The sequence below is a fragment of the Pipistrellus hanaki genome (genome assembly GCF_964339955.1).
Source record: "Pipistrellus hanaki genome assembly, chromosome: 3".
NCBI lineage: Eukaryota > Metazoa > Chordata > Mammalia > Chiroptera > Vespertilionidae > Pipistrellus > Pipistrellus hanaki.
In genome coordinates, this window is record NC_140505.1 from 52,403,995 (window position 1) to 52,430,490 (window position 26,496).

At 37.7% G+C, this 26,496-nt stretch overlaps 1 protein-coding gene across 2 annotated transcripts in view; it reads right to left on the reverse strand.

Annotated features, from left to right (window-relative positions):
• The window catches only part of SLAIN1 (SLAIN motif family member 1), a 58,725-nt gene that overhangs the window by 24,832 nt on the left and 7,397 nt on the right, over positions 1-26,496 (reverse strand). For both annotated transcript variants that reach the window (XM_084877123.1, XM_084877122.1), the window contains exon 2: positions 18,686-18,825. In XM_084877123.1, coding sequence (XP_084733249.1) covers positions 18,686-18,825 — 140 coding nt within the window. The remainder of the gene's footprint in view (positions 1-18,685; positions 18,826-26,496) is intronic.

Below are 26,496 nucleotides of genomic sequence, written 5' to 3' on the forward strand. Positions count from 1 at the left end.
TATACTCATATAGTTTAAGCTTTCTAACTTTGTCTCTCTTGCCTAATTAGCATTTCCTATTAAGATAAATGTTGTAAATCATTAAGGTGTGCAATTGTCAAGATTTTGAACACATCTAACATTTATTGATTATATACTGTGTGCCAGACATTGTGTCTGTTAGATACTGAACTAGCTGTTTCTAACTATGAGAAAAGTGAAAACAACTGACTCCAGAATATGTTAGAATGTTGCTTTATTTTTTAACTCTTTTATCAAAAGGTCAGTACTACATCAACCTAAGATTTTCACTCAATCAGTTATTTTTCCTTGTATTTGTATTATATACTGCTTTCTTACGTTTGATTTTGATTACCTGCAGGGACTACACAACAAAAACTTAGAATATTTACTGTGAATATTTATTGTATTCACTACAAGTCTAGGCAAAGATGATCAAGACATGTTAGGAAAGTCATTGCTTCTTAAAACATTGTGTGTGTGTGGCCAAAAGAACAATTTTCAGTGTGGAGAATTAAAGAAATTTAGATTCTTTCTTACACGAATCATGTCACCTGGCCTTTGTGATTTTTCATCACTTGATAGTATCATCACTGATGCATTTATCAAATCCATTTTGGAAGGTGCTACTTTGCTTAATGATATACAAAAATAACTACATAGATATGTTATTTATTTTTCAGGCCAGGCAACTTTGAAAGTGAATAGACAATAAATTAATAGACCATTAGACACTTTTAGCAAATGTATTCTGTAAAGGGGCAGCTAGTAAATATTTCAGGTTTGCTGGCCACATGATCTCTGGTGCAACTACTCAACTCTGCCACCACAGCAACCGCAGACAATCCAGAAATGAAGGAACCTGGCTATGCTCCAGTAAAACTTTAGTTATACAGAATTAGAGCTGAATTTCGTAAAAAGTATGGGCCATAAAATATTCTTTTGATTTTGTTTTCAACCACTTAATAATGTGAAAGGGGCCATGAAAGAATAGGCAGAAGGCCAGTTATAGCTATAGTTTGCCAACCCTTGGACTAACAAACAGACCAATTTTATGACATTCACTCTGAAACATGCACAGGACTAGAATTTTAGTGCAAGAGTGTATGTCAGGTGTCTAGACATTACAATGACTGTCGATAGCATACTTCTTTACTGCAATTTTTCATAACATTCTTATAATAAAAGACCAAGAAGAGACCCTAGATTGAAAATGCAGATAACCAGAGCTCCACTCTCCATCCTGCCACATACTGATTCGAAAAGTTGGAACTTGACAAGGTAGGAACTTATTGTTGAAGTGTTCTCATAAAAAAAAAAAAAAAAAAAAAAAAAAAAAAAAAGAAAAAAAAAGAAAAGAAAAGAAAAGAAAAAAAGGTGTTTGTCACCGGATAATAAGCAAGCCTATGGTTAATATTAAGACAAGTTTGCAGCATGCATTCTCAAACTATAAAGCAGTTTTTAAAAACTACTTAAAAGTTACAGCAAGTTGTAGCAAAAATCCTATATAATAAAACCCCTAATATGCAAATCAACTGGGTGCTATGACACGCACTGACCACCAGGGGACAGGTGCTCAATGCAGGAGCTGCCCCTGGTGGTCAGTGCGCTCCCACAGCTGGAGTGCGGCTAAGCCAGAAGCCAGGCTCACAGCTGGCAAGCTCAGTGGAGGTGGCAGGAGCCTCTCTGTCTCTGCAGCAGCACTAAGGACCCCTTAAGGGTCCCAGACTGCAAGAGGGTGCAGGCCCAGCTGAGGGATATCACCCACTCCCAAAGTGAATGAATATTATGTGTCAGGCCTCTAGTATTCTATAAATACTGAGGTAAAATGTTCTAGAAGCTAGGAGGGAAAAAGAGTACAGACATTTTCCACACTTTCACGTCTAATTCTTAGGTAGCTTAACCTGTCCTCTCAAAATGAAATGGGCATGCTTTTTCTATTATATCTTTTTTCCAATTATAGTTGACCTGTAATATTAGTTTCAGGTGTACATTATAGTTAGACATTTATATAATTTACAAAGTGAGTCCCCCAATAAGTCTGCTACCCACCTGGCACCATACATAGTTATTACAATATTATTGACTATATTCCCTATGTGTTTTTTACATACCCAGGACCATCTTTATAATGGGCAATTTGTACTTCTTAATCCCTTCACCTTTTTCACCCAGCCTCTCAACCCCTCCCATCTGGCAACCATCAGTTTGTTCTCTGTATCTGAGTCTGTTTTTGTTTTATTTATTTTATTCTTTAGATTATACATATAAGTGAAATCATATGGTTTTGCCTCTTTATGACTTATTTCACTTAGCATGATACCTACTAGGTCCATCCATGTGGTCACAAATGTTAAGATTTCATTCTCTTTATGGCTGGGTAATATTCCATTATACATATGTACCACATGTCTATTGATGGGCACTTAGGTTGCTTACACATCTTGCCTATTGTAAATAAAGTTGCAATGAACATAGGAGTACATATATCTTATCTAGACTTAGTCTTTCCTCAGATGTTACCAACTCAGTGGAAAACTAAAAAAAACCTTAATTTTCAACAATTAATCAAATTAGGTCAACTGTTCTCACTTATTTATCTCAGAGGAAACAAATGTCCCAAATGCCACATTTTTCAGAAATAAGGTTTCTTCAAAACCACAGACCAAGTTCATACCGCTGCCTCTTTACCAGCGTCCCGGAAAGAAAGGGAAAAGGAAGCAAGAAGAAAGTAACAAACCTTCTGTTTTTATTTTCCCTTTGTACAACAGGTGGGCAGCCCTCAATTCTAATTCAAACAAGTAGAGGAATTTAACTACCAGTACATGGCCCTTTACTGACACTCGTGACAGAGTGCTCTGAAGTCAGTGAAGAATTGGAGACATCAACTCTTTTAATACTTTTTCTTCTCCCTTATACAGGCAGGAAGTTTCGTGCAGACACAGCATTTTAACCTAAACCCACAAGCCAGCAGGGCCGGAAGACTTGAATCTTCACAACTCGCCTTCTAGTATAAACCTCCTAGGTGGTCATATTACATCTTTACATATCTAGATCCTACAGAAATTTCTGGCCCATAGATGCACTCAGATGTTTGGGCTAAGCTTCAACAAAGGCAAAGATAGTATATTACTGGTTCACTTCTATAAACTCTGCAGACTGAGGGACAAAGTCTCTGGAGAGGCTAAACGTTTACTTTAAGTAAGCATGACTGACTTGGCTCCAAACTGAGCAAGCCCTCAGTCATAGCAACATATGGCTTGCAGCTTATCTGATCCACTATTTTTATGGGATAAACTTGAGTAGCATTTATTTCCCCGTGACCTGATAAATAAGCATATGGGATCTAGGAAGTCCAATTATTTAGAAACAGGTGTTCATAGTCTCTCCCAAGCATACACAAAGTAAAGAGGGTTTAACTATTATGTATTTGCCAGTGTATTCATATAAGCAGAAGTAAATGATGCTCCTAATTGGTATACTTAGGGAGTATTTAATTAGGGTAAGTTAGTCATAACCCCCAAGTCTCTCAGTCTTCAAATTACAGCTAGAAAAATCTATTGGATTAATTTGAATATTTTCCCACAATTTTAGCTCATTCATCATATGATGTCCAATGTAATGATTTAAAATTAGTAACTATGATATATATCCATATATAGCCCAAAACAATGTAGATACTCAATATTTTAATTTCCAATTTCATTAAAAACTATAATACTCAATATTTCAATTTCCAATTTCATTAAAAACTATGATAATTTACAAAAATATGACTTCGTACCACCTTTAAGATATATCTAGTAAAAGAGTTCATAATTAAATAATACCTAGAATTAATCAAGAAAATCACTTTTAGCCGAAACCAGTTTGGCTCAGTGGTGTCGGTCTGTGGACTGAAAGGTCCCAAGGTTCGATTCCAGTCAAGGGCATGTACCTGGGTTGCGGGCACATCCCCAGTAGGGGGTGTGCAAGAGGCAGCTGTCGATGTTTCTGGCTCATCAACGTTTCTAGCTCTCTCTCTCCCTTCCTCTCTGTAAAAAAAATCAATAAAATATATTTTTTTTAAAAGAAAGTCACTTTTAACATTAGGATGAAGTTTTAAAATATATTAAGTTTGAGAGTAACTAAGGGATTATATACCTACAATGACTGGCAGATAAATGTTTAGTAAATGTGTGGTCAATGAGAGTTACAAAATTTCACCACAAAAAGCATTGCTTAATAGCACTTAGTCCCTAGGAATCAGAGTTTTAGAAGAGTTCTTAATCTGTATTTAATAGGTCAAGTGTTTCCTAGGTCTTAAGAGTTAAAACAATCTCATTGGTTAAAGTATGGAGTCATCATAATTAAAGCATCAAATATCTTCTGCTCAAATCTTAACCAAGACCTCATGTCAAATGTTCGTCTCTCACTGCCACTACTGGATCCTTCTGTGAGCCTTCTCCAACCAGGACACAGTCTAAGAGAAAAGCCGAAAAGTGAGGGTTGGAAAGAGGAAACTCTATGGCTGTCAACTATTTCCACTTAATTGCTGGTCAAAACGAAGAGGAGCGTTAAGCACACACGGACCAAATACAGTGGTATCCAGGACCAGAGTGATCTCTACAGCTTCACAGATCACCAGACTTCCCACCTGCAGTTAAAAAAGGGGATTTTTTTAAAATTTAACTTTAGTAGTAATTATACTTCAAAGGCATGTTTAAAATTCCCTTTTATAGAGGCCATTTTCTCCTTAGGCCTGACTGCTCTGGCTTAAATTTAAGGACAGTGAAAATAGCCATAGAGTGTGACAAGAGGGTCTGTATGAAAGTAGTAACTTAACCTGCAAAGAACAAGAGAAAAGAGTGTCCTAATAATCTGTTGAGGATGTGATGCTGTCATGCAGATTCTAGACCGCTGCTTCCAACTGGCCTACAGCCACCATACAGGCTGCCACAGCCAGCTAAAAATGCATCCAAGTTCTATCATGCCATACTGAAGTAAGTTAAGAAAGATGCTACAGAATCTAATTCTATGAAGGAACAGGCTAGATTATCTTCTGTCTCAAAGTAGTGGGTCACCCCCACCCCTCAAAACTAAGGATAGACTAGATAACCAATCAGAGTCTCCTGACCTTGACTGTACAGTATAGAAGGAAACCCAAGCCCAGTAGGCTATTGGGATGCACTAGAAATTCCTGAATAGAAGAGCAATATAAATGAAATTTGGACAATCCTTTATATTCAGCACTTCCTGGGCTAACTACTCTCCTTTTAGTGAGGGACACAACATGTGTGGCTTATATCCCAGGGACAGAAAAGGTCTCTGATTCACTAATCTTGGGAGGTGGTGGAATGTAAACCCACTTTCCAATAGTTTTATCTTAGAATTGGGAGTTGATTATATAATTAGTGTTTATAGGAGTAACTTTAAGTAGACAAACCAACACCACCTTGTTGGTAGCCAACTCCCCACAGTGAAAAGGTTAGACATTTAGGACACACACACTCTCTCTCTTATCTGCCACTTCCATCTCCAGATATGACAGTTCTAGTTTTACATTGTCGAGGTTTACTGCATTTTCATCCCATTCTATAGTTGTGATTAGGACAGCTGTAAAGTGATCATTAGATGGTAAACCACATAAATGTGGCTATTCAGTGTTTTGATGTAGTAAGTACCATTCACTGAGGAACTAAATATTGTAAAGAACCAAGGGAAAGAAATGCAACTGTCTGGCACTAGATCCTAACCACCAGGTGAAGTACATGACAAGCCTACAGCTTCAACTCTTTCCTTAGTTCCTCTTTACTGGCTTCTCCTGGGTCAGCTTGGTGGCCACTGTTCTCTAGATCTCATTTTTTTTCCTTGTACTTTTTCATCACAGTAGGATGCACAAAGTAAAAATTTCTAAATCTTTGCAGGATCAAAATCCCATTCCATTTGCTTCACAATTTAGGATGTATCTGGGTGCAAAATTATAGTTTGAAAATAACTTCCCTTCAAACTAAAGAAAATATTCATTTTTTGTCTAGCATCTAATACTGCTTATGAAATGTCTGGGGTCTGTTACCACTGTAGATAACCTATTTATTTCTATGAACATTTTTAGGATTTTCTCTTTAACTTTTAGAAAATCTGAAGTTCAACCAGGATATCTAGGTGCAGATATTTTTTCACCTATCCTAATTCATACTAAGAACTTGCCTTTCTTCAGCTCAAGGAGTTTTTCTTTTGTTATTTATTGGTGCTTTCTTCCTCTCAACTATCTGTTTCTGCATCTAAAACTATTTAAAAATTAGAAGGTTTTTTTTTTTTGTTTTTTTTTTGTTTGTTGGTTTTTTTTGTCTTTCTTTTTGGGAATCCCTTTGACTAATTAAGGCGAACAGCTTGGTTTTAGCCCTGTTTATTCTTTTTTTTTAGTATTTCCAATAAATTAAAAATGTCTTAAAGGTGATTTGACTGCTTATTTTCCCAGAAATATGTTGTCTTAAAAGTATATTACTGTCTTAAATACGAGCACGTGAATTCCTCTCTGCTCCTAAGGTACTCATTTCCTACCAAGTCAGTTGCTCTGCTCATTTTTTCTTGCTGTTAGTTTTCCCAAAAACAAGTAAGACTTGATTACTGATTCATATTTATGAATAAAGATTAAATTAATCCTAGGTGTAACTAGTATGATTTTCTCCTGCACCAATAGAGGCATTACCCCAATGGGCCTCTAATTTAATAGAGCAAACTGAAAACAGGCACAATGTAAAGGATGGGTTACTTCATAGTAAATTTTCCACATGGTGCTGGACATGCAACAGCAGAAATGGCTGAAATCCTCACAACACAAGGTAAAGAGGTCTTTATCCTAGTGGTGGGCTGCTTAGGGAGTCCATCTGCTACTCCTCCCAGCCCCTGCTCAATGCAATGTGCACACCTGACATTAGCTCGAGCTCTGCGTCTCAGTGAGCAGTAGAAATCCCACACTCAGATTGTTCTACCTTTTTAAAAAAACAGGTATCTTGTTTCATCCTGAAGACTAGACATCCCCACCACTTTCAATCACCATCTGCAGCAAATGCTAGCAACTCCTACTGCCAGAAAATCCTGTTCCTGATCCAACATTCCTTATCTAAAAATGCTATAAAACCAGAAACCACAATCATACAGCATGTATGATACACACACATACTTATGAAATGCAAATACAACTATAAATCCAAATTTCAAAAGACATACTTTTACTTATACACACACACACACACACACACACACACACACACACATCCTGTTCCTTGAATTACAATCTTGCAGCTATAACAATGGAAAAAAATTAAACTCACAAATAGAAACTGACAACTGAAAACTCAAACACACGAAACTTGATACTATATAAAAGTTTAAAGCTCTATGTATTATAAGTAAATGAGAATATCAAAGCTTTATGTTTTCAAAGTTAATTAAGTATCATGAAGAGTTGGGCCACATTTTCAACTACCACTTCTCATATAAGTCATGTAAGAAATTCAGAATATTAATGAGAAAACCAGAATATTAATGAAAGCATTTCCAAGTTTACATAAAGAATCCCCCTTAAAAAGTGCTAAAGTCTAACTTTACTCACATTCCAAAAGATTCCTAAAATCATTATTTCAGTCCCCATATCTTTCCAGATTTCAAAAAAGGCTCAGCCATGCAGACTGTACCCTATAGCTTTCTTATCCAGAATTATATCATTTTCTTGCTTAAAACTATTCAGAGGCCTCCCAACCATCTTAAGGCACAATCCAGAATCCTTAACTGCCTCAAAATCCTGCACACTTACTTCTCTAGTTTCATTTAGAGCCACCCAGTTCATGTTTTCTCCCTCTTCACCTCCCTCCATTAAACTCCCATCACAATGGTCTGCCAGTTCTTCTCACATCGTGGGTCTCATCCCACCTCAGGGCCTTTGCACATGCTGTTCCTGTGCTCTGGGCTGTTCTGCTCCCCGCCCCTCCTATAGAGGTACCTGCCTATCTCTTTCTTGATGATTCCTCAACATATCATATCCTTGGGAAAGCATTTCCTGGCCACAGCACTCGGACTCAGGTCCATTAGCGTCATCATGCTTGTTTTAAAGGTAAGGAAGAAAAAGAACAAGAGCAGCTATATTTAGAATGCTTCTTGTACTAGACTGCATGCTCCAAACACCAGCCAATGAATTTGTCTTGCTATTGTATCCTAGTATCTAGCATTATGCTTCACCATCAAGTACTCAATATATTTATTTTATGATTTAGCATTTACATCATCTCTCCGATCAAGGCCTGGTGTTTCAAATAAGGAGAGTCTACAAATTATTGCATAAACTAATTCTATTTTGTAGAGGTCACAAATAACAGACATGAACAGCAACCAAAATAAATTGGAGGCAATTTTAATCAATTATCAAAGTAGTAGGAAAATAGTAAACAAATTATTTGGGAGAATCTCTATTGTTTATTTCTTCCTTATTGAGGTAGATAACAAAATAGCATGTCAATTACATATTCATTATAACAACATTTATCCTCACTGTCATAAGTCATTGCTTTGTTGTTTCTTTTAAAGATTTGAGAAGAGAGAGGGAGAGAGAGAAAAAAATCGGTGTCAGAGCCAAACATCAATTACCTGCCTCCTACACATTCCTACTGGGGATTGAGCCTGCAAACCAGGCATGTGTCCTAGCCAAGAATCAAATCAGCAACCTTTTGGTGCACAGGACAATGCCCAACCAACTGAGCCACACCAGCCAGGGTGAGTTATTGCTTATTTTAATAAACACATTCCTAATCATGACAGAAAGTCAAAATAAAGACTACATAGAAACACATGAGGTAGAAACTGCAAATTTCATGAGAGCACAATCTCAATTATTTGTTACAATCTGTACTAAATAACATTACCAATAGTGAAGCAAAAGCATCGGGGCTATTCTGAACATAAAAACAAAAGAAAATATGTGACAGAAGCTCATAGGCATGAAACATGACTTCTATTTCCAGCACATGTGATTAATAGCAAATGTCAAGAGACCCTGTCTCTACACAAAAATTTCACTATGGTTCCAGATTACTTTTCCAATGAGAAAGGGAATCCTTTACAAAGCTTACCTAAAATGAACTGTAGAGACCAACTTTCAATTTTGTGCTCCAAATGTGGCAGAGTACCTCAAGACTGGAAACATGAACTGATGGAGATAACATCTTGGGCCACGCAAGGAGAGACTGGACAGGTTCCAGGAGACAGACACTTAACAAGCTTCTTAATGTCTCAGTTCAATCTGTGTGGCTTTTACAAATGAAAAGGTCACCTTCAGGGCACTGGATGAGCCAACCACTTTCTACTTCATTGGCTAAATTTAGAGATAAATACTCCATCATAACAACTGAGACAAGAATGGAGCAGGTATCATGAAGATTTAAGAAAAACTCAATAAAGAAGTAATATCCATTCACACTTGCTTAGCATAATCCCAGAGGAGATGAGAGACAGTCATAGGGAAACATGACCCAAGACAGTAATTGTGTAGGGCTACACTATTTGTGAAAACTATACCCACACTCCTCAAATGTGACCTGTCCCGATTCAATAGTTATGGACATTCAAGTATCTTAAGGCAAGATAAGCTTTTATTAACTGGCCCAAATTAACTGAACCACATATTGGGTGTTTCAAATTACTTAGATAAGCTTTTTGATCATTACCTGGTTATTTAACATCCCAGCCTCATGACCTGGACTTAGCTCAGACTCTAGATTAGTCTCATTCCAATGTAGGGTATCATGTGAGCTAACACTATCCATGAAAGTTCTGTGAGTGTTTGTTATTTATATTCTAAAGGGGTAGGGGAAATGGGGAAGAATATAGAAAAGCATGTCAGAAATGGAATACACATCAACCTAAGAAGAAACAGAAGAATAAAAGAAATAGACTAACATGGTTGTGTCTTGAATTTTTTACTATTCTTTACACTTATTAAAACTTTTCAATTTGACATTTCTAACTCTAACTAATATTTTTATTTATAATTAAAGAAAACAGACATCCCCAAGGAAAAAGTACTATTAGTTTTCTATAAAGTATAAATAGCTGAACGAAGAGGGTTCCCTGTATTTTTGGGTTCATTTTCTGACTAAATAACTGCATACACATATAAAGCACTTCACACTTTTTCAAAGTAATTTCACATTCAACATTTCCTGAAATCTTACTAAATAGCTCTGTGAAACCTATTCAATGTCCCCACTTACTTAGCAAAACACTAGAAACAAGTGGCATGCTCATAGTCATACAGTTCAATTAGGGATGAGGCATTACCAGCACTAAGTCTAACTACTAGGTCAAAACTCTCCACCATAATTAGCATTCAACACCCACAATGTGATAGGAACTATTCCAGGCACTGGGGGAGGGGGAGGGGGAAGCGATGAACAAAGCAGACTCAAATCTCCACCCTCAGACTAGCATTTTAATGAGCACCACTATGTGATTTTTCTTCTTGGCCTGGCTACTCAGATTCCATTTATAACACCAACTGTTTAATTACTTTCTTTGTTCATCTAAGGAACTTAAATATGGTCAAATTAATAAACCACAAAAACCAAACATTCGGAACTTAAAACTTGTTTGAAAGGTTATTAAGCATTGGCAGTTCAGAATGAAATTGAGGAGTAGGCCCCTATCCTCAGTTGCTTCCAAACAGAAAATAACCAATGTTAGAACAATTTCCAAGGAGAAGAAAACAACTAAAATTTTGAGTTTTGTCTAATATTGCACATTCAAATAGGGGTTCAGTGTTGTTATTGTTTTGTTTGTTTTTTGGGGGGAGAAAATATCATTCTAAGCTTTCTTAATTTTATACCAATAGACTGACTGCACATTTAGAAGTACCAAAAGATTTAACTTTATAAATTATAAAATTTTCACATTAAAAAACAACAGTTTGGAAAAGGGAAAGTAAGAATATATATACTTTCCACCAAAAATAATTATCCCATTGTGACTTATACACACACACACACACACACACACACACACAGTTAACCAATTGGCAAAATTGGAGCTGTGAAGACAAACTTCACTTAGCAATATCTTAAAACAATAATAATACCCTTGTTATCATCCTATAAAATTATATATTACAAAACATGACTTACTTTCCCTCATTTTGTTCAGAAAAATAAACTTTCAAAAGATCAGGATCTTAATAAGCTTGTTCTCACAACTTCAAGACAAAACCTGAACACTTCCATACACTCTCCTGTAACAGATCCACATTCACAGCAATGTCAGATAGAGTAAGGCTATCTAAGGTCTTCCAAATAAAAAATGTAGGTAGCAAAAGGAGAGCTAGAGGTCCTTCAAGAAGTTACCATTAGCAATGAGACAATCAGAGATAACCTTGGGAGAAATTCTGCCTAATTTATCTACAGAAACTGAGCTTGACAAACCCTTACAACAATGTGTTCCCGGAGATACTTCCTTCGTAAGCAGGAAAGACAGATAATTTGCAGTCAAGAAAACAGCAGAGGCTAAGTTCTAGAGTACAGGGGGTAATAAGAAAAGAATGGGATGGGATGTAAGACCAAGGAACCGGAGCGTATATAAGGTCCACCCACTAGATACACCATGGCTCCTCCTAGCCCTGGCCTCTCTACACATGTTCTACAGGGAATTAACCTTTAACTTATGAGTACTTTTCTCCCCTCAAAAAATCTGGGTCAAGAACTATAACCCAATATCTAAAATATTTGCTAAGAAGCAGCATCTTATCTGAAATCCCAGGCTAACATTAAAAAAGACTTACACATCCCTTGGTAAAAGAGTGTGTATAGAGAGAGACAGAGCCCAGCCGGAGTGGCCCAACCAGTTGAGCATCATCCTTGGCACCAGGAGGTTGCCCATTCAATTTACCGTCAGGACATATGCTTGGGTTGCAGGTTCGATCCCCAGTTGGGGCATGTAGAGAAGGTAATCAATCAATGCTCCTCTCTCACATCTATGTTTCTCTCCCTCCTTCTCTCTCTCCCTCTCTAAGCATGTCCTCAAGTGAAGATTTAAAGGAGAAAAAAAAAAGAGACAGACAGACTTAAAGGATGACTTTACCCTTTCTTCAAATCTAATCCCTAATTTCTCCTTGTCACGGCAGTGGATAGTCTTACAAGTCTTTAAAATCATGGGAATGTATGCAACCACAGATCATTATGCAACAAAATGCAGTAAAATAAGTAAAAACTGATTATTTAAAATTAAACATGCTGGTGAGTGGGAAAACAATGCCACGAGCTGATACTTCAAGTGACACCAGACTTTCTTCTGGAAGAAGGAGAGGGCTAGTAAGGAAAGTGGGCAAAGCCTCCACCCCATCTTAAAATATTCAAAACCCAAACTGAAATTGTAACAGTAGTCATTGTGACATTGGGTTCAGAAAGAAATAAAAATTCATTTATTTTAGCAACAGCCTATAGGATAGGTCAGGTTCCCTTCTACCTGGTGTGACCCTGTCCTTGAGCAATTCATACTCAAATGAAGAGTCCTAGTCTCAAAGGAAATGCTCAATAATATTTGTTCCCTCAAAATGCTGATTGTTCGGAGAGAAATTAAGCCTAAATAAAGAAAATGCTTTATTAGAGAGTTACTTGAAACTTCTAAAATACAGAATGTTCACATTATTTCAATTAAATATTTATACTAATTATTAATGAAATTTAAGTAAACTATAATTTGTGATATGTTAATTAGCTATCATTGACAAAGGACCCCCTTAATGGAAAGCCAGTGAGAATTCTTCAATATGAAGGACTAAATATGATTTCTTATCTATTCTCTTACAAACCCACACTAGAATGGCAACTAAACTAAAAGTCTTCTAAACCCAGATGAAAGACAATAGGAGAGGAGGCCCCATCAGACTGAGTCATTTCATTCAGAAGTGAGAAAACAGATGAACATCAGGTAAAGGACTTCCGTCTCAAAACTCACCGCTCTGAGGGGATAAGCCAACAAGGACCTAGGAAGGTTCTGGAATTGAAGGTACCAAGTACCTCAAAGGGTAGGGATTCTAGGATGAAACCAACATAGGACAACTGTTTCAAAGTCTATAGCAAAGTACTGTAACCCTTGGGCTCCCGCCCCTGCTTTCCTGAAAAATGGATTTTATTACTTAAACTGAAACAGAAAGCTGCTAGGTTTAAGATACGTTACACAAATAACAGTACCTTACAGAAAAACAGGAGGAGTAAGTGTAAAGTCAGTACACACCAGAAGGTAAAAAATATTGAGAGCACAGGGACTTAACATCAGTTTTGATCACTGCTATATCCCCACTACCTACAATGGTCTCTGACACACAGAAGATACTTAATAAGCAGCAAAGAGTGCAGAAGAGGGTTTTTTGTTTTTGTTTTTTAAATCTCCAGGAAAGTAGGAGGGGGAAAAATCAAGGGAAAAAACACACACACACAGAGCCAAAACCAGTTTGGCTCAGTGGATAGAGCATCAGCCTATGGACTGAGAGGTCCCAGGTTTGATTCCAGTCAAGGACATGTACCTTGGTTGCGGGCACATACCCGGTGGGGGGTATGCAGGAGGCAGCTGATCCATGTTTCTCTCTCATTGATGTTTCTAACTCTCTATCCCTCTCCTTTCCTCTCTGTAAAAAATCAATTTTATATGTATATATAAATTTGAAAATATATATTAGAGAGAGAGAGAGAGAGAAAGAGAAATAAAAAAAAATGGGAACAGGAATCCAGGAGATTTGAGATCTGATAACGGAGTATCTGGAACAAAAGGACAGAGAAAACTGGAGGGGAGGGGAGAATTATAAAGAAGTGATGCTTAAAATTGTCAAACTTAAGTTTCCAGGTTGAATTACACACTGACTATCCAGTACAAAAATGAAATTCCAAAATACCAGGAAGAAAATATTCTAAAATATCATACCTGGGGTATTTTAAATAGAAAGGTCACAAGAATCAGAAACTAGAAAAGAACAGGACTTCAGAAGCAAACCTGAAGCTAAAATATAATGGGATAATGCCTTCTAAACTCTGTTGAAAAGGGTTTCTATACTGAGAAATCACAGAATTCCATACCGAGTCCAAAAACCGATCAAGTGTAAGAGTGAGGGTACAACCAAGGCACTTCCAGACATGAGTTTCTCCCATGGATCCTCTATTCTCTCCCATTTCCCCAAAAAGAAACAGGAGAATATATTTTACTAAAATGGAATGTAAAGAAGAGGAATTCTCTCCAGCAAGGAGACAGGTGATACAGCACTGAGAGGGAAGAAGGAAGGCCCCCGTGACAGCTGTGCAGAGGGCCTGAGAGCCAGTTCAGTCTGGAGTAAGAGAGCACAGGACACTACCAGGAGGGATAGTTTAAAAAAAAAAAAAAAAAAAAGACAACTTGGCTATATATGTCCAACTGTACAAAGGATGGCTCATTTGGAGAGTCTGAGGATAAATTAATGACAAAGACCAAAAAAATCAAGTAAGTGTCCTTTTACAATTAACTCTAGGGAAAACAGAAACACAATGATAAAATACTGTGTGGCTTAGATGTGACTATTTCTGTCATAATCAATTGATGCATCCTAAAATTAGTAAAACTGTCCTGTGCTCTCTTACTCCAGACTGAACTGGCTCTCTGGCCCTCTGCACAGCTGTCACGGGGGCCTTCCTTCTTCCCTCTCAGTGCTGTAATCACCTGTCTCCTTGCTGGAGAGAATGCCTTTTCCTTATATTCTATTTTAGTAAAATATATTCTCCTGTTGCTTTTTGGGGGAGTGGGAGGATATGTGTTAGAAGCCACCCACTGCCTTCACTAGCAGAGAGGTGTGGACAAGGAACCCGGAAGGCTGGTCAACCTTGAAGCTCTGAAAGGTCAGAGCCAACCACCTACTGTTCAGTTGAGACAATGGTAGCTAAAGCAACTTCTACCTTGTTTTGTGTAAATCCCTGCTGATTGGCTATTATTGAATTGCTTGGTTAAAGGCTATGATGTATCCCATAGTCTTAATAAAAAAGGGATAGCAAGGCCAGAGCAGGGGGGAGTCCTTCCCCTTGAGTTGGGCTCCCGCCTGGCATCCAATTATTTCCAAATTAATATTTTCTAGTCTCTCATTTGCATGCGGCCTCCTCCAAAGCCCGAACCCTGAACCTAAACCCTGAACCACTCAGGTGGTAAAGGGGTTCACTACAGATACATTAAAAAAAATAAAAATAAAAATAAAAAAATTAAACCCTCACCACCCAAAGTAAAAAGCCAATGGATAATATTTAAAATTTACAATTCAAACAATAGCCATATAGGCATGGAATTTATAAATAGAGGCAAACAACCAAGTAAAAACAAATAGCTTTTTTTTAACCCTGTTAGATTTTTAAAATACATATATTTTATTGATTGTTTTACAAAGAGGAAAGGAAAGGGATAGAGTTAGAAACATCAATCAGCTGCCTTCTGCAGACCCCCTACTGGGGATGTGCCTGCAACCAAGGTACATGCCCTTGAACAGAATGAAACCTGTGACCTTTCAGTCCACAGGCCCAAGCTCTACCCACTGAGCCAAACCGGTTAGGGCCCTAACTGGAACAATTTTTTTCCTCATTGCATTTCAGAGAAAGAGTGGAAGGGAGGGAAAAAGAGAGGAAGAGAGGGAGGAGGAGAGAGGAAGGTAGAGGGAGAGAGGGAGAGAGGGAGAGAGAGGAAGAGAGAGGGAGAGAGAGGGGTAGAGAGAGAGAGAGGAAGAGAGAGGGAGACACACACACACACACACACACACACACACACACACACATCAACTGGTTGCCTCCCACACCCACCCCAACTAATACTTGCAACCCAGGAAAGGCAGGCATTGATCAGGCATTGAACCTTCAATCCTTCAGTGCACAGGCTTATGCTCTAACCAGGGAGCTACACTGGCCAGGGCCAAACAGCTTTTGTTAATTATATCTAGGTAATAAAATGGGAATGAGAGGATGGGGTAGGGATATGCTATTTTTCTTAAAGTACCCATAAGACTAATATTTCTAAACTACAGATATAATGCTTTATAAAATATGAATTTCAAAAATAGAAAATCAACCAATGATTACCTGGTCTACAGGGTTACTTATCTCATATTGGGATTATGGATCTTTGGAACAAAAGCATTTAATCTAACAGCAAAAGAGGATTTACAAATTTAGCAAGACTAATTTTGGTTTTGAAATGCTAGTTCTCTGCTTAATCTCTATTACATAAAATTTAAATAAAAAACACCATGAATAAAACTCCAGCTTTCAATTCATTTCCCCATGACCTCACAATTCTGCTTTAGCCCCTAGTCAATGAGTGGAAAATCAGATAATCAGGCACTTAGTCTAAATTCTCAAAAGCCCCCAGCAATCAGGATTATTTACATCAAACTTAACAAAAGCCTTTCCCCTATTGAAAAAAAAAAAAAAAAAAAAAAAGGGGGGGGGGGAGGGAGGGAGAGAGAGAGAGAGAGAGAGAGAGAGAGAGAGAGAGCGCGCGCGAGCGCGAGAGAGCGCAGTATGTCAATGTACCCTATATGCAAATAGTCTAAAGGGCCCAAATCCAAGCTGCTGTTTTTGTAATAACCACCAGCTAAGAATGGTTTTAACACTTTTTAATGTTTAAAAAATAAAAATATTACTTTGTGACACATGAAAAAAATAACCACATGAAATTCAAATCTCAATATCGGAAGGTAAAGACTTATTGAAACACAGCAATGTTCATTAATGTCTGCATCTATGGCTGCTTTCTAGTAGTGATGGCAGGGGTGGTGGGGCCACAAAGCCTAACCTATTACTGTCCGGTCCCTTTCAGAAAAGCCTGTGACCCCTGAGCTAAAGAACTCTAGTCCCAAATTTTATTTTAAATAAAGTTAAGACACATTCATGTATTTAAAAAATGTACATCTAAAAAGTCCTTGAATCAAGGATAAAGAAACGTAGAGATGAGCTAAATAACCTTGAAAGGGAAAAAATCCAGAGGAACTAAATGGTTGCTTAGGGTCATGAAGGTAAAAGGGAACAGAATCAAGATTAGATTAGAGTCTTTCGACTCAGAGAAGTGCTCTCTTAGATAAGCATCTGTTGCCAAAGTTTTAACCCCAATACTCCTTGGTTCCTATTCTACTCTTCAACTTTCTATTACTCAGTAACTTATTTCACTTTAGTTAAAATGTTAATAAAACATGCTTTTAAAATTTGATCTTCCCCAAATACTTAAACATATAGAAACTTACTTATGACTGTGCCAAAAAACCAAACAAAAAACACAGTTGAGAATAGTGGTTAAGGACAGTCTTTGTCTTTGCAGATGCCCAGGCTCTTATCTCTGACCCCAGAGCATCACTCTGGCCTCATAATCCCCCAAATTTCTCTCAACTTCAGTTTTCTCACCTCTAAAAGTGAGGATAGTACCCACTTTTAGTGGGGTGGGACTGAGTAAAATAAAGGATATGAAAAACTTAATGTTCTATCACAGAATTAAGAGCTCAAGAAATGTTGTCTATATTACGTTGTTGTCTTATCACATCCAAATATTTTCATAATCATTCATTATCCCTGAAGAGCTTCTCAGGCACGTTCTCAAACTGCAGTGCCCATAAGAGCCACACTTGTGAGCTTGTTGATGCCGATTCCCTTGGCCCTACTCCCAGTTACACTGATGGTTTAATCTGGAAGAGGCGGGAATCTGCACTTTCTTTTTTTAAAATTGATTTCAGAGATGAAGGGAGAAGGAAAGAGAACTAGAAAACACCAATGATGAGAGAAGATCATTGACTGGCAGTCTTGCACACTCCGCACTGGGGATCAAGCTGGCAACCTGAGTATGTGCCCTGACCAGGAATTGAACTGTGATCTCCTGGTTCATAGGTGGATGCTCACCCACTGAGCCAAGCTGATCAGGCAGAAATGTGCATTTTCAAACTTAAGTTGACAATTGGAGGCAGGAAGTCCATGGGATAGAAATAGTGTTCCTAGATACTGAATCAGATACTGAGAAGTTAAGAGACAATCAAAAGCCTAAATAATCACAGCTTTAATTAAGTAGTCTACTTAATCAAAGGTACTGAGTACTACTCATTTTTTTTGCAATTTTTCTTTTTTACAACAGTCCTAATTTTTTTTTCAATTTAAACTTGTGTTGGGAACTAAGTTAACTAATGTTATACATAATATAAGATTATTTTATAATTTATGAAGGTTAGGACTTCCAGTTATACAACCAACTAAACAGTTAAGGAACTCAAAGTAGCCAGTACTCACGTCCAATGGATCTTCAGTTTTCTACTTTGGAATTCAGCCACACAACCTTGTTACCATTTCCAGAGAATTTAAAACTGACCCGTTTTACTTATAGTATATTTGAAAACAGAAAGAAAAAAAATGTATTCCTACTGTACAATACAAACTGACACAAGCTAAAAATCTGGCTAAAAATAAGCAAGAAACTATGTTCTATATTAATAACTAAATATGTTTTATATTAATAACTAAATATGTTCTATATTAAGAACCCCTGATGTGTAATACATGTGAGGTACAGTGCATGCAACAGCCACACCTCAGGGCAAGATTTTTCCATTTAAGAATCTATTCCAACAAAAAAACAGAGTTGACAATGGTGAGAGTCTGAGAATGTAAAGGTACCGGCTTGCAATTACCTTGCTCCAGTCTATGGCACAGGGAGCGCCTTGCTGCTTCCATCTCCGGAGTCGGATTATCTAGGACATGTCTACACCACTGCAAAGGGCTCAGGGATTTTTCTGATGATGAGAATGTCTTTGAAGACCCAACGTATAACCTTGAAAAGAGAAATCTACATTATAGGTATTATATAAGTATGTAGAGATTATCTGTCTTCTAGAGAAAATCACACACATTTATTAACAATTTCTATCAAAACAGAATTCACATTTGATTAGTTTAAATACCAAAATTACTTTTATTTATTTATTTATTTATTTTTAAATATATTTTATTGATTTTGTACAGAGAGGAAGGGAGAGAGATAGAGAGTTAGAAACATCGATGAGAGAGAGTCATCGATCAGCTGCCTCTTGCACACCCCCTACTGGGGATATTTCCACAACCAAGGTACATGCCCTGGACTGGAATCGAACCTGGGACCTTTCAGTCCCCAAGCCGACGCTCTATCCATTGAGCCAAACCGGTCTGGGCCCAAAATTACTTTTTAACAAACATCCCCAAATAGAATGGGGATGCAGCTTGGTGGGAAGGACTCCAAAAACTATGAAAATATATCTCAAAGTTAGAGATTTGAGGCTTTTGTTATTGAACTAACCTTGAAGAGATACCAAGATGATCTGACTACCTCACTTTTCCAGAAAGAAACATTTTCATCTCTTTCTTGGCAATAGAATCTTACATGAACTTGAACTAATGTATGTAAGCATGACATAGTAAACAAAGCAAATCTTATGTGCTTTTTACAAGTGAATGTCAGTTGTTTATTTATGCTCTCAACTTTCAAATAATCAGATATTTCTCCAGTCAAAGTCTATTCTAAATTTGGTAAGTGCTTCTTTCTTATTGAAGCCAAACAAACAGCTTTCAAATGTATGTTTTAGGAAGAGTTCACTTCCAGCATCTATACCATCCTATATAACAAAAGGCTAATATGCAAATTGACCAAATAGCAGAATGATGGATTGCTATGACACATGCTGACCACCAGGAGGCAGACGCTCAATGCAGAAGCTTCCCCCTGGTGGTCAGTGCGCTCCCACAGAGGGAGCACTGCCCGGGCTCATGGCAGCGATGGCAGGAGCCTCTCTGCCTCTGTGGCAGCACTAAGAATGTGTGACTTAGACCTGCTCCCCATGGGACATCCCCCGAGGGCTCTCAGACTGTGAGAGGGCACAGGCTGGGCTGAGGGATCCCCCCTCGTGAATTTTGTGCACTGGGCCTCGAGTTACTTAATAATGGGTAGGACTCAAAATAACAAGGAGGCACTATAAGTTAAAAGATTTCCTCTCATTGATATACTGTGCTAAGATAAATTTTAGAATTTCAGTCATAAGGTTAAATAAAAAGGTTTATCTTGAGGATTAACCAATAGTTAACTAAAAAAAGAAAATTATAATCACTGACTAATAATTGACCTTATTTTACAAAGCTGCATTCTAATTACAAATCTCATTAAAGTAATATTCCTTCAAAGTTACCATAATTCTAATGACTGCACTTTCTTGAAACACTTCATTATTCACTCTTTTACTATTTATAGTCAGGACTCCCACCTACTAGAGTAATTTATCAGTTATCCATGATGGTTGGGGGATATACTGTGCATTGGTAAATTATTCTTTTAAGTCAGGGATGGGCAAACTTTTTCTGTAAAAGGCCAGCTAGTAAGCATTTAGGTTTTGTAGGCCAGGCTTTGTCACAATCACTCGATTCTATATATTGCAGTCCAAAAACATCATAGATGATATGCAGATGAATAAGTTCCTATAAACTTTACCTAAAATAACAGTTTTATATACATTAAAAGCTGATTTTCAGATGTCATGAAATAGGATTCTTTTTATTTTTTTCAACCATTTAGTAAAGTAACAAGCAAGTGCTGGCAAGGATGTGGAGAAAAAGAGAACCGGAATGTAGGTTAATGTAGCCATTGCAGAAAACAGCATGGATTTTCCTCAAAAAATTATAATATGGAACTGCCTTTTTACCCAACAATCCCACTTCTGATTATATGTCCTAAGAATCCCGAAATACCAGTCAGAAAGAATATATGCACCTTATGTTCATAGCAGCATTATTTACAATGGCTAAGATCTGGAAAGTGCTCAAGTGCCCATCAGTGACTTAGTGGTTGAGTGTTGATCAATGAACCAGGAGGTAATGGTTTGATTACCAATAGAACACATGCCTGGGTTTCAGGCTCCATCCCCAGTAGGAGGTGAGTAGGAGACAGCTGATCAATAATTCTCTCTCTTCATTGATTTTCTATCCTTCTCCCTCTCCATCCTCTCTGAAATCAATAAAAACATATTTTAAAATACATATTTTAAAAATAGGTGGTACATTTACACAATGGACCAACTATGCTGCTATAAAAAAGAAGAAACTCTTACCCTTTAAGACAACCTGGATGGACCTGGAGATTATGCTAAGCGAAATAAGCCATCCAGAGAAAGGCAAATACCATCTGATCTCACTAATATATGGAATCTATCTAACAAACAAAATAAACTGATGAACAACAGAGAATCAGAGGCATGGATACATAGAACAGACTGACAAATGTCAGAGGGGAGGAGGGTAAGGGAGACTGGATTAAGAAATGTGAAGGGATTAGCTGAAGAACACATATGCATAGCCCATGGACACAGACAATAGTGTGGTGAGGTTCAAAGGAGGCAGTATAAAAAAATAATAATGTAAAAACTTAGCTGACCCGCCATATAAACCAGGCAGCAGGCCCAATGTACCAGTAGGATACAATCTAACTCCTATTGCAAATGAGGATTCTAAAATATCTGCTTTAATCGATTTAATAGTAATCCTAATATATCATTATTCCCTGAGAATGTGGACAACCTGCCTTCATCAAGAGTATATTGATTAGTTAAAAATTTCTATTCCTGGGCCCCACCTCCGTCTACTGGGACAAGACCATCGCCTACTTATGTAACTCCATCCTATTCACCCTCCCCTGCTAAAGGACTCCTGAGCTGTCCAGTACTAGGTAACTCTCTAGATCCCCAAGAAAAGGTTAGTCTAGGCCCGTGGTTGGCAAACTGCAGCTCGCGAGCCACATGGGGCTTGGATGAGTCTATTGTGAAGAAGTGGCATTAGAAGTTGTTTAAGTTTAAAAAATCTGGCTCACAAATAAAATTTCAAACGTTGTACTGTTGATATTTGGCTCTGTTAACTATTAAGTTTGCCGACCACTGGTCTAGGCCAGTTGTTCTCAATCTTTGGTGCGTTGAAATCTCTTAGAGGGCTTGTTGAAACAAACATTACTAACACCTGATTGCAGGCAAGTCTAACCTACCATATTCAGTAGGTTTTGGGATGGGGTTTAAGAACTTGAAATGTCTAACCACTTCCCAGGAGATCCTGATACTGCTGTTTGGAGACACACTGAGGATGGGTGCACTGGGCTAAGCCAATCACAGTAACCCCATTATTCCTGTTTGCCCAGTGACTGGTTTAGGCACAAGCCATAGACACCATCTTACCCAATAAAAACTAAGGGGAAATATTCTGATGGGTATGTGGGTAATATTCTCCTCATTTTCAAATGGGTCACAAAAAAACCAATTATGTGCTGCCTACAATATTTACACTTTAAACATAAACATGTTGGCTAAAAGGATGGAAAATTACAAAAACCTACCCACAAAGTCCAGACCCAGAAGTTTTCACCACTGAATTCTATCAAATACATAAGAATATCAATTCTTCACAAACTCTACCAAAAAAAAAAAAAAAAAAAAAGAAAGAAAAAGAAACACATCCTAACATATCCTATGATGTCAGTGTTACTGATACTGAAACCAGAGAAGCAAAAATTCTAAATAGTTTAGCAAATTGAGTTCAACCATATATAAAAGGCATACTTCATTATTACCAAGTAGGGTTTATCCCAGGAATGAAAGGTTGGCTTCCCCGTCAAACATAAATGTAACTTATCATATGCACTAAAATAGAAAAACCATATAATGATCTCAAAGACTAAAGCATAATGCATCCATTCCTGATAAAAGCTCTCAGCAAGTTAGGAATAAAGGAAACATCCTTGATCGCATTAAACACGTGTACAAATACAGCATCTGTAATGAAGTACCATGAATGCTTTTCCCCTAATTTTAGAGCAAGACGAGGGCTGGAGGTTCTAGCTAGTGCAATCAGACCATAAATAAAAACAGCTACTCTGGAAAGGAAGAAGTAAAACTGTCTATTCACAGATGACATGAAAAAAAAAATTATATATATATATATTGTATATGCTGAGGAATCTATTATACATAAAAGACACTAGAACTAATAAGGGAATTTTCTAGCAAGTTTGTAGGATACCAGATCAATGTATAAAAGTTAACTGTGTTTCTATATAATAGTAGCAACAATCAGTATTTTTGAAATTTCACTTTCCACCTAGACTACCATAAAACACACACACACACACACACACACACAGAATGCATAAGGATAAATCTGACAAAGGATGACAAGACCTATACACTGAAAGCTACAAAATACTCTTGAGATAAATTAAAGATATAAATAAACGGGGAGACAATAGTTATGGGTCAGGCCCTGAAAGATGTAGCTCCGTTGGTTAGGCATTGGCCCATGCACCAAAAGGTTGTTGGATCGATTCCTGGCTAGGACACATGCCTGGGTTTTGGGCTCAAACCTCAGTGGGGCTTGTACAAGAGGCAACCTATGAATGTTTCATTTTCACATCTATTTCTCTTTCTCTCTCCTCCTCCTCCTCCTCCTCCTCCTCCTCCTCCTCCTCCTCCTCCTCCTCCTCCTCCTCCTCCTCTCTTTTCCTCACCACTTCCTCTATCCCTCCTTTTTTCCCTCTCTCTCTCCCTCCCTCCCTCCCTCCCTCTCCCACTAAATATTAATAAAATATTTATGGGTCAGAAGATTAAATATTAAGATGTCAATTATTCTTAAATTGAGCTATCTATTTAACACAAAATCCCAATCAAAATTTCAAAAGGCTTTTTGCATAAATGTAACAGCTGACCCTACATTTCACATGGAATTGCAAAGATCCAAGAATAGTCAAAATAACCTTTAGAAATAAAATAACAAAGTTAGACAGCTATTGCTGACTGAGACTCATTACAAAGCTAAAGTAATGAAGACAATTTCAACATGGCATGAAGAGAAATAGATCAATAGGCAAAAAGAGATGGTCCAGAAACAGAGCTACACATAGATGGATTACCGATTCTTGGCAAATTACAAAGACAATTCAATGCAGAAAAGATCATCTTTTGAACAAATGGAGCTGGAACATGGATATCCATATGCAAAAATAAACTTTGATCCATACTTCCCACAATATTCAAAGTTAACACAAAACAGATGACAGACAAAAATGTAAAACCTGAAACTACAACATTTTTAGAAGAAATCACAGGCGAAAGTCTTTGTAGCCTGGGTTGGCAAATATTTAATCTTAGATATAATTTCTTATACTGAAAGCATAATCCTTAAAAGAAAAAATTACCAATTAAACTTCAAACTTAAAACTTTTGCTCTTTGAAAAGACACCATTAAAAAAACAAATGATGAACCACAGAGTGAAAGAAAATATTTGCAAATCATATATCTGGTTTAAAAAACTTGTATGTAGACTATATATAAGAAACCCAATTTTTAAAAATGGACAGAAGATTTGAGCAAACATTTCACCAAAGAAAATGTATGGATGGCAAACAGCAAACAGAAAATATGCTTGTCATTAGGGAAATGCAAACTAGAACAACAATGAGCTACTACATCAGATGGCTAAAATTAATAAGACCAGTCACAGAAATGTGGAGCAACTGAAACTGACACACTGCTGGTAGAAATGCAAAATGGCACAACCACTTTGGAAAAGATTATAGCAGCTTCTTAAAAAAGTAAACATTTTTTACTCTCCATTTCAGCCATTCAAAAGTCACTAAGTATTTAGCATATAAAGGCATGAATGCATGTGTCCATAACAAAGACTTGCTTGTAATAGCCAAAAACTGAAAACAACCCAACTATTCATTAAAAGATGAATAGATACCCTAGCCGGTTTGGCTCAGGGGATAGAGAGTCAGCCTGAGTACTGAAGGGTCCCAGGTTAGATTCTGGTCAAGGGCACCTGCCCGGGTTGTGGGCTTGACCCTCAGTAGGGCGCGTGCAGGAGACAGCCAATCAATGATTCCCCCTCATCACTGATGTTTCTATTTCTCTCTCCCGCTCCCTTCTCTGAAATCAATAAAAATATATTAAAAAAAAAAAAAAGATGACTAGATAAACTGTTATGTCCATACAACTGAATAGCTCTCACAATGAAAGGAATGAATTATATATGTTGATTCAAGGAACAACACAGATGCATTTAAAAATAATTATTTTGATTGTAAAAAGCCAAACAAACACAAATAAATGAAAGAAAGAGTACATGCTATATGATTGCATGCCTCTAACTGTATAGGCAATGCAAACCGATCCAGACAGAAAGATCACTGGTTGCCTGGGCTGGAGAAGCAAGCAGCATCAGGAGAGAGAGAAGACAAAGGCCACAAAGACAGTTGGTATGGGGACAGAGCCACTTTCTTGATTGTGGTGACAGTTCATGGGTGGACCACATATCGAAACCTATCAAATAGCACATGCTGTTTACATTCAACCTTAATAAAGTTTTTTAAAATAAAAGTCATGAGATAGGAATTGTCCCTCAATATTCTTGAGACTCAAGTAGCCATCTCCCACACAGGTCAATCAGAAAGAAGCAGGTGCCACAGCCCTGACATAAATGAGCCACTAAATTAGTCAAGTGAGAAACTTCCTTATCTTTAGGCTTTAAGTGAATAAAAAACGTCCTCACTGTTCAATAAAAATACAAGTCACCGTCACTGTCTGAGCCTTTGCTTCTTCTCAAATCCTTCTCAGCTGCCATGTGAAGCTACTCTCTGAAGCACTTCCTGCCCATTACCTCTAGGTTCACGAGGGGCAAAAGCTCTCATCTTCTGCCACTAGGAAGCTTCCACCCACCAGCGTGCCCCAGGGCTTCAGATCCTCACACCATTTTTTTTTTTTTTTTTTGATAGAGGTTTTTCGTTAATTTTTGGGGGGAGGTGTCGGTTTGTTCTTTTTCTTTTTTGCTTGTAGGGGAACTCCACAGGAAGGTTTCCTCCATCTCTCAGAGCCTATGTAATCTAGTTCTTTCGTTTGACCACACAGCCACACAGCAAATTCAAAAGCAATGCTCACTTTCCACAGGCACATCTGATTACTATGTTACTCACTCTGTCATATTTATTTATGGGGGTTTCTGTTGTTCATACTCTATTTCCATCCATGCTATTTGTCTAACCCCCACCATGAAGTTCCTAGAACACAGATCATGTGACTGAAAGCTGGGAATTCAGTTGCAAGTCTGCATAGGGAACAACTGGAACCCAAGAGTCCCGACTCTACCCCAGAACAGCCAGTCCCAGCACCACTTCTCCGTCACAACCTAAGACCAGAGGCTTACGACAGGGATAGCCGAGCTGGAGAAGCTCTGACTTCAGGCACATCAAATGTAGTTTGAGGAGGGATGAAGAACCTTACTGAAGCAGAGTAAGTGATGGTCTATGGGTTAGAACCCTTTCCATCCCTGGAACTGACTGCCTTCCTTATTAACTTCCAGGAGTATGAAAAGTTTATGTCTCAAAAGACAGAAAAGCCCATGAGAAGACTCAAAGATACTGAAACTTGAACTGCTATCCACCCAATC